Raw genomic sequence first — 18873 nt, forward strand, 5'->3', positions numbered from 1 at the left:
TGATGTCATCACTCTATAAGCTGCTTTGAGTTTTGTAAGGAAAGGGGTGTGATAAGAACAGAGCCTTAAATCTGTAGGACCTTGAGCAGGAGAGGCTAAAATCAAAACATTTACACTATAACGTGTAACCTTTGTGTAGGGTGAGAAGGGTTTAAGATCTGGATGGAATGCGGTTAATCTGGTATGGGCAGAATTTGGTAAGTGCAGAAAAGCGGATTTTCATCCACTTTAATATTTCCCCCCTACTGGTTTGAAATTTTGACAGTGGGAAGAAACCGCACAAGAGCAATTTTAATAGAAGCCATAGATAGGGCACTGCAGTGTAAAAGAGGCAGAATAAGAATATTTCAATAAATAAGCAACACTATTATGTTTAAGACTCTCTCTGTGTTTGGGAGTGTGCATTCGCCTCTTTAAGAGTACACATCTAAAACGCTTTCAGCGGTACGTCACACGGACCTCTTAGAAAAAGTCCATGCAGAACTGCAATCTCTAGACTTGAATTCACTAGGGCTGCAATCCCATGCACACTTACCTGGGAGTAAGTCCCATTGAGTACAATGGGATTTACTTTTGAGCAAAAATGCATAGCACTGCACTGGAAATTGCTGTCAGTCCGGAACTACACATGCCGTGTTTTTCCACTGAAGCGAATGGGGAAATCAAACTTGCAACAGGAGCTGAGTGCAGTGATATAAATTAGGAGCACACTTTAAAAAAGTAGGTTTCTTAAAATCAGTAACTATATCTAATTCATGTGCCTTATAAAATGTCTTTTCATCAGAGGAGGCAGGTTTCGTTTGGAGGGGGAACAGGGAGAGAACATTCATAATCCAATGGAAAAAAAATGAGGGTTTAATTTTCTTTATTTTATGCAACACTGCCCCCATCTGGACAAAGAAGTCCTAGCTCTGGATATTTTAATGCACAGTTCTCCAAAATCGCGTGCAAATGCAGGCACAAGATCTGGATCAAGATCTGGCAATGAGATGTCTGGTTTCCAAAGTCTTTTCTGGTCATCAGTGTGTTTAGCCCCCAGGCAAGAAAGACGGTCTCAGACATTACCTTGACTGCAGAAATACAGCCCTTTGGCAAATGAAAGGTTTTGAGAAAAGCATTCTGGGGTTCAGCAACTGGTCAATTAATTTGATTACAGAGAGATCCGACTCACGAACTTACACACGCGTTATGCCTGCCGAGCAGAATATGGTCACTACTAACATCCTCTGCAGTATCAGTACAGACACCACGAGACTTAATCCGTGATGGAGTAGGTGTGGCCAGAGAAACTCTTAGGCTCAAAGGACAGGGGGGTTGAGACTCTTTCAGCCCGAGGGCTGGGTTCCACGTTGGAGAAGCGCTTGCGGACCACCTCCTGGTGGATGGTGCCAAAGGCAAAAGGAGGCGGGGCCAAAGACGGAGGGGTGGGGCCTTCTGGGGAATGCTGGTGGACTAGACTGGGATGCCAGACAGGCTGGCTTTGAACCCCAGGCCTGCCTCACAGGCACGCTCTGCCTCAGGCGTCCAGACCAAACACCCCGCAAGGATCTCTGCTGTGGTAGTGGCTGAAGGAACAATCCAAGCCACCCGGGGCAGGGGGACCTCACACCTCCTGCGCATCCTCCTGCAGAACGCAGAGGTGTTTCCCCTGCTGTCCGTGCAAATCGGCAAAAAGGCCTTGGGATTTTGTCAACCCCTTCCGTGCCTGGTGGCGAGGCGGCAAGGGCGCATCAACCCAGCCTCTGCGGGCTCCGTCATAAACAAAGCAGAAATGCTTGCTTGCAACAGCAACAGCAACAGCAACAAGAATGCTTGACTCCAGCTTCCAGTTGAAAATACAATGTTCTTGACTGTACTAGGAGATAAATATTCTCCTACACATGGGGGGGGGGGGGAAGGGAGGACTAGGATGGCTTCTGTCCTAGGACAGGTGAGTATAAGTGTGGCCAGGACTTGAGGCTTCTTCAGAGAAGTCTCAGAGCGGCAAGTTTGGGCTCAAGTCAAACCTGACATTGCTTGCCGTGGCTCGCAACTCACCCGCTCCCTCAGCCAGGCTTGCGATGCTCCCCCAGTCTTCAGGGAAGCAGGCTCTGCTTCGAGGACGGATGAGCGCCTTGCCTCAGGGCCACAGGTGCCGCCTCCTGTCCACCCCGGCTAGCCCAGCCGCTCCCCCCTCCCCCTCCAGGTCTCCTGGCTTCATCATGGTTCCCTATTGCCTTGAGCAGGATGGCTTTTGGATGTTGCCAAGACGGCTCCTGCCCTCCTTCTGCCTGCCTCCTCTGCGCTTTTAAAGGCAGCGCGTCCGTGGCTCCGTCTGCCAACACACGGCCATGGAAGTCCATCCAGGCGACTTCTGAGTCTGGAGCCAGCTGCTCAGCAAGCACCACTCACCCCCCTCATCGCCCTGAAGACGCAACGTGGTGCCAAGGAAACGGGCAGAAGGTGGATGACTTCTGAAAAAGGCAACCCTAAATGGAACGTGTCACTATTTACCAAGCAGCACATTTTGCACCTTAGCCAAACGATGTCTGTATTCTGCAAGGCAAGAAGAGACTTCTCTTAAAAAGGCGATCTGCTTTGGGCTAGGAAACCTGCCAAAGTTGCCGAATGCAATGCTGGTTTTTCTCTTGTGTGTGTTACTGAGAAGCAAACGAAGAGGAGCACCCTGTAAAGAAGGCAGGCGCTGCAGCCCCGACTTGAACAGCACTGAGCTCAGATTTTTGCTCTCTCTGCCCCTTGGGTGCAGAAGGGGCCCCGTTGATCCATTCCTGAGGAATCAAAGTGCTGTGATCAACCCAAACCGAGGGTCACTGAAGAAGGCACAACGGATGACGTGCAGCAGACAGGATCTGCAGCCGAGTTAAGTACAGAGTCAAAGCACAGCACAGGCAGCCCCATCACTCTCAAGCTGGTGAAACTGACAGACCAACTAAGGGGCATACAATTTTTCCACTGGTTCCCTCCCTCCCACCCACCCAGGAGGACGGCCCCATTCACTTCAACGGAACATGGGAAGCTGCTTTATACAGAGTCAGACCCTTGGTCCAGCTAGCTCAGTATTGGCAATACTTGGGATCTCTCGGCACGCACCAGGCTCCTTCTGATTTCGGTTGTATTTCTCAAGGTGCTTTTTTAATGTTGTTTTTAATTGGGAGGCCGGCATGCTGCCCTCTAGCGCCCTCTTTATTTGGGTTCAACAGTCTTCTTTTGTGTGTGTTCTGAAGCTCAGACATCACCACCTCTACCTTTACGTTTGGGGGCAAATTTCTTATATTCTCACCAGTTTGCCTTCTGGGAAATGAGTGTTTTGAGACTGGCCAGGCCCAACATGGCAGCTGCTGCTGCTGAATAAACATTTATATACCACCTCATCTGTTAAAAAGCCATCAATGTGGCATACAACAATTTAAAACAATTAAACCTTGCAACAATAAAAAAACATTAAAACAGTAAAAACCTTAAAAACAACACATTTTAAAAGGCTAAACTGAAAAGATGCATCTTTACACCCTTTCTAAAGGCCAAAAAAGTGTGTGTGTGGGGGGGGGAGTCAATTGTAGCACATTCCTTAGTTTGGGGGCAACACAGGAGAAAGACCTTTTATGGGATGGCAGCCATTTTGTGAGAGCGCCCATGACATTCTCTCAACATTCTAAATGTGCCCACTGGCTTCAAAAAGTTGAGGACTCCTTGTTTATACTGAATGACATGAGCTCTGCAGGTTTTGAGGCAGGGGATACTTCATGGACTTACCTGGAGATGCCAGGGATTGCACCCAGGGTCTTCGGTGTACAAAGAAGATGCTCTACCACTGGGCCACAGCCCTTCAGCTTCACATATGTGAAATACATATTGTATTTTATATTATGGTTTTATACTGTTGTTTTATACTTTGAATGTTTTGAATTTTTGTGAACCGCCCAGAGAGCTCCGGCTATTTTAAATAAGATGGATACTCAGAGCTCCTCTACCAAAATGAACAAGGAAGCCCAGCCATGCAGAGTTCTGAAACGGGGCAAGGTCTGATGGCTTTGCTGAGGCCTTGGCTGACATTGACTTGAAAGTTTTTTAGAAGGCTGTGGTAAATGTCAGAAAATTCTAACATGAACTAGTAAGTCTCAAGACGAACAAGTGCCTTGAGTAATAACCAACGTTCCACCCACAGTTCAAGTACAGGACAGTGTTCACTGAGGCACAGTTATCAAAAACAAGTTGCAGATGAGCTTGTGATTGACCAGGTAGAATTTCCTGAAGTTTCCCACTGGCCTCCTAAAAATGTCAGCGTTCACCAAATTCCTGATATTTGTTGTCTTTGGGCTGCTTTTTTATATTAATAATATGGATGAAATATGCTGAAGTAGTTCAGAAGTGCAGCTGAAGTCACATTCCAGAGAACTGCAGGAAAAGTCACAGAACGCTATTTGATGCTGAAGGCAAAATCTAGGTTCTTAGGAATCTCAGCTTTTATTAACCCTCCCCCTTTTACATACAAACATACTCACCACACACACACACACACCACAAACAACAACCAAGGTTCTAGCCCTTGTGGTTGCAAATATATGCACAGACTTGTGTGGGCCAAACACCTGCTAAAATCTCAGAAGCTGACAGGGTATATCTGAAGAAGATGTCCACTTGTGGGGGAAAGTGCTTTAAGAACGGGCTGAGGGTCCATCTAGTCTAGCCCTCTGTTCACACGGTGGCCAACCAGCTGTTGGCCAGGGACCAACAAGCCGGACATGATGCAACAGGCCCCTCCCACCCATGTTCCCCAGTAATTGCTGCACACAGCCTTGGATACTGGAGGTAGCACATAACCTTCACGGCCAGTAGCCACTGATAGCCTTCTCCTCCAGGAATTTATCCAACCCCCTTTTAAAGCCAACCCAATTGGTGGCCATCACTACATCTTGTGGTAGGGAATCCCATAATTTAACCATGTGTTGGGTGAAGAATTCCTTCCTTTTATTTGTCCTCTAAAGTCCTTTCCCCTTGCTCGACCAGCAAACCCCAAAATTACACAAAATAGCAAAAATGGCAGAACGATGCAAAATAAGACAAATTATGAATAAAGTGTTCAATTTTTATAACTGTATACTGGTTGCAACATTAAGCTTTTTCTTGGTGCAGAATTTGGATAGCCTGGACACAGAATTTCATTTAAAAAAGAAGCGGCACAGCGTAGACGGTAGTTCTGGCCACGAGGAAGCAGCAGTCATTTTTTTACTCACCACAAGTCTCCGTCTTCAACAGTTTTCTCATTTGGAGCCCCAGCATGGCCATAGTGCAAAATTGAGCTGTTATGTCCACTGAAATAAAGAAAACGATAAAATTTGTGAATTAATAAATGTAATAGAGAGAATGGGGGGGGGAACCCTCCAAGGGGTGTACGTGAGAGAGAGTGAGAGATCTGCAAATGTAAACGGCACATTTCTGTACATACATTAATTAGCCACATAGCAGGACTAGTGATTTTAGCCATTTTGTGAAATTCCTAACCCTGGCCTTTGAAAATTAGCAACATTAAGGCTGCAATCCTATACCCACTGGCCTGGGACTAACCTCCCACCCCGGAACTTAGTGGGGCTTACTTCTGAGTACACACATAGGGTACCCTGGTGTCCTATTCTACAGTCCTCTATTTGATGTCCAAGTCTGATTTAATGTTAAAGAACTCCAAGGAGAGCGAGAGCAGTCAGAGGCCTTGAAGTTGCCCATCCAGAGTCAGAACCTGGAGAGCAGACGGAGCAGGTGCATGACAGGGTATCCACTATGGTGACATGTCTTCTGTATTTCTATTTAAATAATAATTATTTCTAAATTTGCACGCAGACGTAAAAATTCCATATATTTGCAAATGTTATGCAATTCAGTTTCCTTTCTTTGCTTAAAAAGTTCCATTCAATCGCTTAAGAGAAGATTTCAGGATCTGTGATGAAATTAAAGGGGAGAAGGAATGGATTTGCCAATGAGATGCTTTTCCAGAGCTTCCGCTACAGTGAAAAGACACCAACAGCCCAACCAACCTGCTTGCACACCGTTGTCTGCACACCAATGCTTCCAGCATATGTGTGTGTGTGTGTGTGTTCCCTGCTGCACTGGAAATTCTTCTTGTAGCACAAAGTATTGTCAGCAGCATTGCAAGTCAGAGAAATGCCCATCGTTGGCTTCTTTCATTCTCTCTTCCTTTTTAATTTTGTGAAACATGCGAAGGCCAGTTTTGACCAAAGGATACTTTTATTCCTACACCCCCTGAGCAAAATGGCTTCACCACAAGCAGGTCCACACAGGTGTTTGCTCCTCACTTCAGAAGATCCCTGTGATCCATTCAGTGACCTATTTTGGGTTCCAGCATCTTTTAATTCATCTTTGGCTATTCCTTTTAGGTCCCTCAAACGTTAGGATAAAAGGAAGAGTGAACATCCAGTTCTGCAGATGTCCTTTCATTCTTCTCAGCTGTATGCCCCCCCCTTTCTATAAATCCTCAAATTAGGCAAAAAGATGCATTTCATGGCAAAAGCTACACACCTTCTCCTTGCAGCACCCGCCTGATCTCTCACCCTCAGGCAATGTCCCACCTTTTCAACCTAGAATCCAACTGGCGATTCAGTTTAAAGTGGAACCGTTAGTAATTTGGACAACCCCAACGGGTTACTTGTGGTCTACTTCCATGCAACTAGAACATCCAACATTTGAACAGGCATTGAGCGTTTGTGGGCCAGGTGCCGTGAAAAAAGCCATGCAAGATGTGGGGAGGGGGGAGATGTATATTCTTCCCTAAAGGACAGAATTATATTAAGATGTTGGTTTTGCTACCTACCCAAGAAACTGCTGGATAGAAGCAAGGCCTGGCTTGCACATGCAGAAGAATGAGCTGGTTGAAACTAGAAAGGCTAGAGCATAATGTACCAATCCAGACAGGAGGAAGCCATTTTTGAATCCTCCTGCATTTGAAAAAAAAAAAATCCTGCAAGTAAGGAACTAGCATGTCAGGGAGAAAGGCCTTAGTCCAGTTCACTTCCTGCTTGCGGGGAGTTGCAGTTTTTGTTTTTATGTGGGAGACCATTTAGAAATGTGATTTCCTCCCTTCATGACCAGTCTGAGGTGGTGCAGTCCACTCGACCGACTGATTCTGTATTCATGTGTAGACCAGGCCTCAAATCTACCAGGTTCTTGGAAAGATTTTCAAATGAAGAACTCTGTGGGGGCAGCTCCTGAACCCTCCCCTGTAAGGCTCCCAGGACCTCATGGTTGCCAATTTGTTCCCAAGCCAGTTCAGGAAGCGATAGAATCCTCAGGACAGCAGGCGGGAATCGATACTCCAGGACATATTCCAAAGCATCCTTTCTGCTAAGGGGGAGGGGCTCCCGTGAGGAGCGTCCTGTTCTGCTTCAGCTGGTCCATGGAGGGAAGCCAGGTTCACTTACAAGTGAGGAAGACGATGGACGAGCACAGCCTTGAGAGCAAGGCAAAGCTGAGAGTCAGCAAAACAGAGAGCACAGCTGCGTCACACAGGCCTGTGTTGTTCCAGCACCAGTTGACCAGAACTGAAGGCTTATGTAGCCTGCTCTTCACCCCTAAAGGGTTAACACAATTCTCCGGGTTTCCTGCTCTTGAAGATCCCCTACTGTTTCCTTTGGGCCCTCTGGCATTTGCTTCACCGACAGGAGTCCGCCTGCACGTGCATCTTTTGCCACCAACATCCCTTAGGACTGGGTGGCTGCTTGCCTTCCTCCTCTGACTCCACGGGTGAGGTAGGTTCACCAGGAGCCCCGCCCACAGTTCCCGCAAGGACTGTTGTTGACGAAGGGCCTGGTGCGAGGGGTGCCTCTGGGAGGGACCGAGGGTCTTCGGTGTCAGCATCTTCACCAGAGGAGGGGAGTTTCTGTTCTAAGCCTACCACAGACCAGGCATCTTCTGCTATCTAAGGAGCTCTCCTTGATGCCGGCCATGCCGTTCGCCTTTGCCAAGAGAAGGGCTTTTTTTCATCTGTTCTTGTTTGGGAAGCGGGGTGGGGCAGCTAGTGGTGGGATGACCCAAGCCCGACTCAGATACACGACTTGCAGTCTCTAGCATAGGACTTCATTCCACTCACACTTCCAGCTTCTTGGTCCACACCTTGAGTTCAGCCTCAATAGTATGCACTGGATGGTCAACCGATTGCACCCCGTAATTAGCAACTACTTCTCCAGGAGGGTCATTTTTGAGGCGGGGAGGGGGAGAGCCAGTTTTCCTCTTGCAAAGGTGACTGCCATTGAGTCCCAATGCCCCCACTTCACTTCTACTGCTCCCTCCACCCATCTCCCTTGCATTAGGGGCCCGGGGACGTCAGCTGGTACTTCTCGGAAGGCTTGATTTGGCTCCAGGACCTCCAGCTGCTAATCCCCTCATTTATATATCTCAAGTGATTAACTGTTTTGGTTTCGACAACATATTAATACAACGGGTGATAAGTCTCAGAGCATTTATTGAAGATAACTATCTGTCACAAGCAAATATGACTGGGAAGTCATATTTACAGTAAAACATAGCACCAGAATCAAGAGATCTACACAGATGGTTGAACCCACACCATTGGCTTACATCTCCAGAGGCGTCGATGCTCTTTCAAGGCCTTTGAGAATCAGTCCAATGCATGTGGAAAAGCCATGAAGCTCATTTGCAGACCCTGGACACATCCTCCTCCCCTGGGGAGTTTTTGCAATCAATACAGAAAATGCAATTCCCCTACTACTATGCCCGATTTGAGCTTTGGAATATTGTTATTGTGGTAATTAATGCAAGAAACAGCCTTTTAATGCAAAGCACATCCCTACCTATCCAGACTTTTAATCTGAAAGGTGCCAACGCACTCACATTTCTGAGCTAGTATAAGTTATTACTGAGTATGAAAGATCAGGGCTTTCCTCTTGATAGCGAGACCTCTTGCAAATTAAAGTGTGATGGAAGGGGGGATTAAGAGAGTGAAAAATCCTCCTTTGTGAAAGACCACAAAGGAGGTGGCTGCAACGTTACCGCGGAGAGGCATGACATGTAGAAAAGGAGCCTGGCTTATGAAAGCAACCTCAGGTTAGCTTGACTCATAAGGTTGTGGACCAAGGTTAAGATGAGAAATAATTGAAACCCACCCTGTGTCCTTGGAATAGGGAGGGAGAGAAATCTATATTTTTGTTTTCTTACAAACGCCACATCATCTGCCTGCAAGACTGAATTTTAAGGACACAAGAAATGTTACACTGGACTGGCTAAGACACCGAAGTCCATCTAAGCCACAACTTACAGGAATTTTTAAAAAATGTGTGAGGGTTCAAAAAGAGACCCCCAAAGTCCACCCAGGCCACAACTTTGACTCCATCAGGAGCATTCTCATTAGCCAACAAAGTGGACATGGTGGACACGGCTACTTCCTGTTGGTGCCCACCACGAGCTGATAAACAGAGGTTGTCATGTCTACTAACTCTCGGCCCTTTCAGGGTGCAGGAGAAGATTCTGATGAAGATCAGACTGCTCTTCCAGAGTGTCAGTCACTCGTATATTCAGGACCCCCTCGGCCAAAGACATGGCCTTGCTATCAGTCAGAGGAGGTACCCCCAGCAGAACTACAGATTGTGGCTGCCTACATAAGGCTTCCGTTGGCTCTAGCTCACTTCTGAGACAACATCCTCCTATGTTTCCAGTAGGAGAGCGCTCCAGCCAGCGAAGCTCCTCTGAGCTATCCATGGTCCTGTTGCAACTGCCCTTTACACAAGAGGGCTTCTGCCTTTATCTAGCTTGCTGTGACTGATGCACTTGCCTTGGCACCTGACTCAACCTCAGCTGCCTTGACCTGACTGTTTGACATAGAATGAGCCTCCTTGCTCAGATCTGACTATGTTAGGTGATGCTAGCTCTCCTTGCAGGCCTCAGATAACCACGGAATGGGACAGAGGCTTATTGCTGCTGAACAAAAAGCAAAGGCTTGTCTGATGTGGAGGATGGCACTCATGACCTTTGGACGGCGAGACTGATACGCTACTTACTGCACCAACACCCAGCGTTTTCGCCCTGGCATGAATGCTACATAGACAATTACTAATTAGGCATTAGCAAATGATGAACATTAAAAATGTCAGTCTGTATTACAAGCAGATTTCCTACGGGACGGCGGTGTAAACGGCATGGACAGCTGCTGCTCCCGCCTGTCTGGGTACAAAGGAGGGAACGATATATTGTTGCTCCAGTGACTCACCATGAGTTTTAATTGCATAATTATTGTATTATAAAATATTTTCAAACTGATTACATCAATGCAAAAGAAAATAAATTATCCTTATTGTTAACTCTGCTGTCCTCCAGGCGTACTGCGCTCTCTCCGCCTACACACCGACTTCTTTGAGGCTTGGGCCAGGGTAGGCAATCTTAAGTCACAGTCCTTTTAACACCGTATGGGGGGATACTTCAAAAACCTCGGAGGTAAAAGGGTAATTTAGTAGAGATCCGTCGATAGATGTGTGCCCTCTCAATCGGAGATGCCGAATATAATACTTGCATTGCAAAGGAATAGGGCAAAATCGCTCATCTATCTGAGTTTGAATTACCGGGGGGGGGGGGGTTTGCGGTGGGGAGCAGGACTCTATGACCCTTCTTGCTTACTGCTGCTGCGATTTCGATGCAGGAGAACAAAGAACCTTCATTTACTTGGCGGCTCCAGGGCGTGCCTCAGCCCTGTTTGCCGTTCAGCATCGTGGCTCGTGCTAACCACACAGTTCGTTGCTCTGTCTCGTTTCCAGCAAGAGGCCCACTATACATTCGTCTCTCAGAGGTCCTCATTACTGGCATCGTGCCAGAGACTGAGCATGGCCTATGAGTGCAGTTATGAGCGCATCTTCATCTATGCCCTACAGACATGGTCCAACCCACTGCGAGGACATGGCCAGGAATGTTGAGGTACCGTCTCCAGCATTCAGCCAGGAGTCAACGCCAAGGCAAGGCTACATCTAGATTTACACACACACACACACGGTTCAAAGCCAATTTTTAAGACAGAGATGATAGTATAAATTATTGATCCTATTTGCCGGTGGATTATAAAAACAAACAAACACTATTGCTCTTGTTGCTTTATTGTGTTTTGTGGTTTCAAATTGTGTATGACACCTTGGGAGAGTTGACCCGAAAAGAGGGGCTTATAAATCTTTTAAAGAAAGAAATGGCACAAAATCCAGAAATACTAAGTGTACATTCAGACTTCCTTAAAACAGGAGGATTTTTCAGATAAGCCAAGGCTGTTTTAGCCACTGCATCTGAAGGGTGCAAACCTGAATGCCGCTGCAGAAATCGACTATTTTTTAAGAGAGATGCTGGGTGCAATGTTAGAGCAGCCATCTCCAGACCGGTACCCTCCAGATGTGTTGGACTGAAACTCCCATTCTTGCCAGGAAGCCAATGGTTATGGCTAGCTAGGAATGATGCCAGTGTGATGTAGTGGCTACATAAAATCACAGAATAGTAGAGTTGGAAGGGGCCTCTAAGGCCATCGAGTCCAACTCCCTGCTCTGTGCAGGAATCCACCTTAAAGCATCCCTGACTGATGGCTGTCCAGCTGCCTCTTGAAGGCCTCTAGTGTGGGAGAGCCCACAACCTCCATAGGTCATTGGACTGGGAGTCGGGAGATCTGGGTTCTAGTCCCCACTCAGCCATAGAAGCTCACTGGGTGACTCTGGGCCAGTCACAGACTCTCAGCCCAACCCACTTCACAGTTTTGTTGTTGTTGGGAAGATAAAAATGGAAAGGAGAAGGATTATGAATGCCACCTTGGGTTCCTTGGAGGAAAATTGGTGGGATATAAATGTCATAATGATGGGAGTTGAACCAACACATCTAGAGTGAAGACTAAGCCTTCACCCTTCCTATCCAGCTGCAGGGAATGACATCACAGATCCCACTATGTATTTATTTCTATTTATTTATTACAGAAGTGTTATTTTACAAATCCTTCTAAGGCGGCTTACAAGTAACATCAAAATATATGAAGGAAATCACAACAAACAATATTCACTTATAAAAAAGTAATCAGGGTATTTGGTGGTGGCCCACCAAGTGTGGTGGTCTGCCTGGCAGGGATGATGCACCTTGAGGTCTTGCCTGTCCCCGTGCCTCCCTGTTTCTCCTGACACAACTTCTATTTCCTGGCTCACAAATACTAGTCTAAGTATTTGCATCATGATATCTGCCTCAAATACAGGTAAGTTCAGGGTGGCCATGTGCCCTGCATTACACAAGACAGTCCTCTAGTTGAAGGCTGTCTCAGTCCTCTATTTTGAACAAGCCCTCCGTCTGAAGAGCTGTCCAGTCCAGGCCCAGATTAAAGAGAAAGAACCATAAGGAAGGAGAGCAGGAGAAGCCTTGCAGGTGCCCCATCCACAATTAGCACTGGACAGGAGACTGAGCAGGCTCACAGGTCATCCGGTCACAACTCTTTCCTACTACAATGAGATGTATTGCATTACTATTTAAATTATAGCAATTCTTGCTGTAGTAATATAGCAAGTAATATAGTAATAACGGCCGGGGAAGGCAACGGCAAACCACCCCGCTATAAGGCCTGCCAAGAAAATGTCAGCGAAAGCTGGCGTCCCTCCAAGAGCCAGTAATGACTCAGTGCTTGCATGAGAGGTTCCTTTCCTTTTCCTTCAATTCTTGCTAAACTTGCAACTCCCTGTATAAATTAGGACAGGCAAATTCTGATGCAAATTTAAGTCTTCTCTTTTGGTGATGCATTAAATGGACACCCTAGGTAAGCAGTATACACCCCTGCAATTCCAAATTTGCATTTCTGAGTCTGGAAATAGGAGTCTTGGCAACATACCCCGTGCAGATTAGAGGCACAATTCTGGCAGGGACCGACGGTAAAGGGCAAAAGCTTAATCTAAGATAAGCAAAATGACAGAACCCTGAATAGTTCCCCAAATCAGATTAAAACCTGAGCTGGAGAAGAATTCCCCGATCGACTGACTGACCAGCCACCCAATCACCAGACCGATCGCTCCAAATACCTTCCTTCCTTCCCTCCCACTTACTGAGACACTTCTCTACCAGCAGCAGTGCCACGTTACGGCAAACGAGGAGAGGGGATTCTTCAACCCTTTGTGCCAGTCGTGTTACCGCAAGCCAATGATGCCAAGGCCGGAGCCAAGGGTAGGCATGTTTGGGCCCAGCAGCGGCCCACTGAAGAGCTCCCTGCACCTGCTCCTCCTCTTCACCATGGCAACCTGCTTGTGCATCCATGTACATTGATGGTGCTATATAAATAAAATAATAATAATAATAATAATAATAATAATAATAATAATAATAATAATCCGCCTCTCGCTCTGGCCCAGACAACGCTGGTGATGAGAAAGAGGAGAGGAGATGCCGCTCAGCCTTCCTGCTCACTGGCTCACAAGGAAGCAAGTGGTAGCAATGAGGAGGAGGAAGAGGAAGAGGAGCAATAGCAGCTGGTGACCATGGTGGTGAGAAGGTCGACTCACAGAGGCAGGAGGGAGGCCATGGAGGGTGTCTTGCTCAAGGGACTTCCAAACCCTGGAGCAGCTGCGGCACCAATCCCTCAGTAGCCACTGGGAAGTGTAGCTTCCCCTAGGGTGACTCCAATGCCCTGGAGAAAAGAGAATGTCTCCTGTGTGTGTGTGTGTGTTTGCTGCAGGAAAAGGGAGGGGGAGGAAAGACCCACTCTCCTCTTCCTGCAGCTGGCTGCCTCTGGGGCGCCACGGCCATCTCAGCCTAGTAAGTGGATTCAAAGGGAAGGGGTGGGTGGGTTCAGGTCTCACAAATCTGGATTGGCACCAAAATGAGCCAAGCTATTTCCCATTGTTTGGGAAGAGGCTTGGCTTATTCTTACACCGATCCGACACAGGCCAGGGGATACCCACCCATCCCTAATATGCGCTAAAAGGGTGCTGTATATATAATAAGTTAATCAATTAACCACCAATGAAATATGTATGAAAGAACACTGAGTGCTGACGGCACTCTTCCACCATCTAGGTACATCTCTTTACTCGGTCAGCATGTTCAATACGAGTTTCTGAAGACTCGCTAACGTCCATTTCCTGCTTTCTAGAAATATTGATCCGCAAGATGTTATTTTTATTGAACCAAGCAGCTTAATGGTGGCCCAAGTAAGTCCCACGGTGGTCTTGGCCAGGAAGTAGGGAAAGTATCAAGAAGGCAGCCAATCAGAGCCAAGCTGCACAACCAGGAGACGAGCATGATGGAGCATGGCACAGTCCAGGAACATTTTAGAGTGCCCGGGGAGGGGGGTAGATTCTCACACTTTACTCATCTTACATATTTCAAAAGACACCCCCTTCTACACACACACACACACCCCTACCACATCAGAGGGAAGGACTGTAGGTAAAGCTTCATAAATATTTGCCTTCCCCAACCTGAAGCCCTCCAGATGTTTTAGACCAGAATTTCCATCAACCCTGACCACTGGCTATGTTGTCTGGGGCTGATGGGAGTGGGAGTGTAAAATACCTGGAGGGCACCAGGTTGGGGAAGGCTGTTTATATGCTCAAAGTAATATCAGTACTCCAAATAAGTGCTGGCCCTTTTGTAGCAAAATAGCCAAGCACCAGAGAGAGCTATCAGCAGGTTGGGGTGGGGTGGGAACGACACACACAGGTTTGCAGAAATACCGGGGGGGGGGGCACGGGGGAAAAAGGAGAAGAAGGAATCCTTCCAGGGGCAAAGACCCTGGACCAAGTGCGCTCAGGGCTAGGCTGATGGGCTGTTTATGGGGAGATAGGCGGGTAGAGCTGGAAATCTGAACAGGCAGGAGAATGCAGCGGCAGGTCCCACGTGTGGAATCCCCACTGGCACGTTGACGTGGCGAACTGAGCCAAAAGGCACAGCGCAAACGTCTGCTGCTTGTGTGGCTCAGCACAAGGTCTAGGCCAGCGGTTCTCAACCTGTGGGTCGCGACCCCTTTGGGGGTCGAACGACCCTTTCACAGGGGTCGCCTAAGACCATTGGAAAACACATATTTCCGATGGTCTTAGGAACCAAGACGATTCATAACAGCAGCAAAATTACAGTTATGAAGTAGCATGATTTTATGGTTGGGGGTCACCACAACATGAGGAACTGTATTAAAGGGTCGCGGCATTAGGAAGGTTGAGAACCACTGGTCCAGGTGAACGACGCAAAAGCAGAATCAAAAGCAAAACCAAAGGAACACCCTCCACACACACACACACACACACACACGCACATGCTGGCCCAGTTCTGCTTGCATCGCTCACCTTCATGCAGCCTTCCCCAACCGACTGCCCTCCAGATGTGTTGAACTAGTCAGTTGGGGGATGATGGGACTTACAGTCCCAATACATCTGGAGCGTGCCACGTTGGGGACCTCAGCCGTAATGCCTTGATCTCTTGCTCTTCCCAGGCCCAGTTCCTCTTGCTCCCAGGCCCTACGCAGGCGAACGCCCCACTTCCTCCATGGCCTCGCCTTTCTTCGGCGCCGTGCCTTCACCACGCGTCGCGCTTGCTCTCTTGGACACGGCCAAACCCACCGTCTTTCCGTTGGGCACCCTGATGCTCAGCCATCCTGGTCAGCCTGCAGCCTCGCCTGTCTTCCGACCTTGCATCAATCTCTTGCCCTTTCCTGGGTAAGGTGCTTGAGCGGGTGGTTGCAGGACAACTCCAGGCACTCTTGAATGAAACGGATTATCTAGATCCATTTCAATCGGGTTTCAGGCCTGGTTTTGGAACGGAAACTGCCTTGGTTGCCCTGTGGGATGACCTCTGTCGGGAGAGAGACAGGGGGAGTGCGACCCTGTTGGTTCTCCTAGACCTCTCAGTGGCCTCGATACCATCGACCATGGTATCCTTCTGGATAGGTTGTCTGAGCCAGGAGTTGGAGGTACTGCGTTGCAGTGGTTCCGCTCCTACTTGGATGGCCAATTCCAGAAGGTGGTGCTGGGGGATTATTGCTCTGTGCCGTGGCTCCTAAGCCATGGGGTTCCGCAGGGCTCTATCGTATCCCCTATGCTGTTTAACATATACATGAAGCCGCTGGGGGAGGTTATCCGGAGATGTGGACTGAGGTGTCATCAATATGCGGATGACACTCAGCTCTACCTTTCCTTTTCATCAAACCCAAGTGAGGCAGTGACTGTTCTGAACCAGTGCCTGGGCACGGTAATGGACTGGATGAGGGCTAACAAACTGAGACTCAATCCAGACAAGACAGAGGTACTGTTAGCGGGTGGTTCATTTGTCCAGCGAGGTGATGTTTGCCCTGTCCTGGATGGGGTTGCACTCTCCCTAAAGGATCGGGTCTGTAGTTTGGGGGTGCTCTTCGATCCAGAACTGTCACTTGAGGCACAGGTGAACTCAGTGGCAAAGAGCACCTTTTATCAGCTTAGGCTGATATACCAACTGCGCCCTTATCTGGACAGTGATAGCCTAGCTACAGTGATCCATGCTCTGATAACATCTCGTTTGGATTACTGCAATGCGTTATACGTGGGGCCGCCTTTGAAAACGGTCCGGAAGCTTCAGCTGGTACAAAACAGGGCAGCCCGTTTACTAACAGGGACTGGCTGGCGAGATCACATTACGCCAGTCCTTTTACAACTTCATTGGCTGCCAGTCCAGGTCCGGGCCCGATTCAAAGTACTGGTATTGTCATTTAAAGCCCTAAATGGTTTGGGGCCAGATTATTTGAAGGAATGCCTCCTCCCATATGTACCTACCCGGACCTTAAGATCATCCACAGGGGCCCTTTTCCGTGAGCCCCTGCCAAAGGAAGTGAGGCAGGTGGCTACTAGGAGGAGGGCTTTCTCCGCTGTGGCACCCCGGTTGTGGAATGAGCTCCCCAGAGAGGTCCGCCTGGTGCCTACACTGTACTCCTTTTGTCGCCAGCTGAAGACCTTTTTATTCACTCAGTATTTTAACACTTAATTTTAACTTAAATTTAAATTATACTGTTTTAACTCTGTATTTTAACCTTATATCAATTTTGCTGCGTGGTTTTATCCTGGTTGTGCTTTTTATATTGCATTTTGTATTTGTGTTTTAACCTGTTGGTTGTTTTATGATGGTTTTAATTTTTGTGAACCGCCCAGAGAGCTTCGGCTATTGGGCGGTATAAAAATGTAATAAATAAATAAATAAATAAATTGCGCAGCTACGTCTGCCACGAGCCCAACCTGGTACCCTTGAGATGTTTTGGATTTCAACTCCCATCATCCCCAGCCAGTGTGGCCAATGGTCAGGTTGTAGGTCAGGTTGGGGGAGGTTGCTCCGATCCCTCGTGTTCTCAACGCCCCGTCCATCTTCCTTTCAGGTATCCGCCTACCTCCTCCTCCATCTTCCTATGTCCCAGACGTCTGTCTGTTTCTCTAAAATATTTCTAGGCAGCCTTTAAGGGCAAAAACCCTCCCAAGGCAACTTATACAATAAAGTCACATAAAATCAAATCCCACAACTATGATAAAACAGCAAAAATTAATAAAATCAACGAACACCAGCAATAAAACATCTTGCCCAGATGGCAACGGAATCTACAGCACAATTGCACCTACGAAACCAGAACAGTCCGCTGAGACATGTGCCGTGCCGGGGAAGGTCACAGACAACGAATATAAGGGCCTTCCAAAAAGCTTGCAACGTTGAAAGCCTGCCTCCGCCTTATCTGCCCTCCCAACGCTTGCCCCGTCCCTTTGTTTTCCAGCGCCCTCTTTCCCCTGAGCTTTTCTGTCTTCAGCCAACCCCGAAAAGCTTTTCTTTCCATCTCTGTTGCCTGACAACTTTCCTTTTCCTCCCAAGAGCTGGACTGTGTCACAGGAACCCAAGAAGGGTCAGAGAATTATTTATTTATTTATTTATTTATTTATTTATTTATTTAGCACTATCAATGTACATGGTGCTGTACAGAGTAAAACAATAAAATAGCAAAACCCTGCCGCATAGGCTTACGTTCTAATAGAATAATAATAAAACAATAAGAAGGGGAAGAGAATGCACCAAACAGGCACAGGGTAGAGTAAAACTAACAGTATAAAAGTAAGATCAAAATCAAATTTTAAAAGCTTTAGAAAAAAGAAAAGGTTTTAGCTGAGCTTTAAAAACTGTGATTGAACTTGTAGTTCGCAAATGTTCTGGAAGAGCGTTCCAGGCGTAAGGGGCAGCGGAAGAAAATGGACGAAGCCGGGCAAGGGAAGTGGAGACCCTTGGGCAGGTGAGAAACATGGCATCAGAGGAGCGAAGAGCACGAGCGGGGCAATAGTGTGAGATGAGAGAGGAGAGATAGGAAGGAGCTAGACAGTGAAAAGCTTTGTAGGTCAACAGGAGAAGGTTATATTGGATTCTGAGGTGAATTGGAAGCCAATGAAGAGATTTCAGAAGTGGAGTAACATGGTCAGAGCGGCGAGCCAAGAAGATGATCTTAGCAGCAGAGTGGTGAACAGAAACCCACGAACTGATGTGAGAAGAAGGAAGGCCAGTGAGAAGAAGGTTGCAGTACACTATAGTACTGCAAGGAATAGTGTGGGTACTGCAGTGGGCTGTGTAGTTTGTAGCTAAGATGTAATTAGAAATAGTCTTGGAAGTGCTTGGGCCTGTTTGGCCTGTGGAATGTCAAAATTGGTGCAAGCTTGTGTCTGTCAGTGTTCTCAGAGCAGAGCAGGCAGGAGTTGCTTCACTCCCCCGAATCGGCCTTGAGAAGCTGGGAGAGCTCTCTGCGAGAGCCTGGCAGAGCAGGGAGGAAGGCTGGGAGTTTGCAGAAGGATCACCCAGACTGAAACATCTTCTGGGGTGGGGGCAGGGTGAGTGGGGGGGCTGAGCACTACTGCCCTGTTTGGACAGGGGCCTTGC

The 18873-nt window shown here is 47.6% G+C and overlaps 2 protein-coding genes across 3 annotated transcripts in view; one reads left to right on the top strand and one right to left on the bottom strand.

Annotated features, from left to right (window-relative positions):
* Positions 1-13444, top strand: part of PDPR (pyruvate dehydrogenase phosphatase regulatory subunit) — a 473013-nt gene extending 459569 nt beyond the window's left edge. Inside the window, exon 19 of the transcript XR_010026139.1 lies at positions 13431-13444. The gene's annotated coding sequence lies outside the window, so the exon portion shown is untranslated. The remainder of the gene's footprint in view (positions 1-13430) is intronic.
* Positions 1-18873, bottom strand: part of PEPD (peptidase D) — a 216048-nt gene that overhangs the window by 30934 nt on the left and 166241 nt on the right. For both annotated transcript variants that reach the window (XM_063141338.1, XM_063141337.1), the window contains one exon: positions 5235-5312. In XM_063141338.1, coding sequence (XP_062997408.1) covers positions 5235-5312 — 78 coding nt within the window. The remainder of the gene's footprint in view (positions 1-5234; positions 5313-18873) is intronic.

The sequence above is a fragment of the Elgaria multicarinata genome, chromosome 14 (genome assembly GCF_023053635.1).
Source record: "Elgaria multicarinata webbii isolate HBS135686 ecotype San Diego chromosome 14, rElgMul1.1.pri, whole genome shotgun sequence".
In the NCBI taxonomy this organism is placed as follows: domain Eukaryota; kingdom Metazoa; phylum Chordata; class Lepidosauria; order Squamata; family Anguidae; genus Elgaria; species Elgaria multicarinata.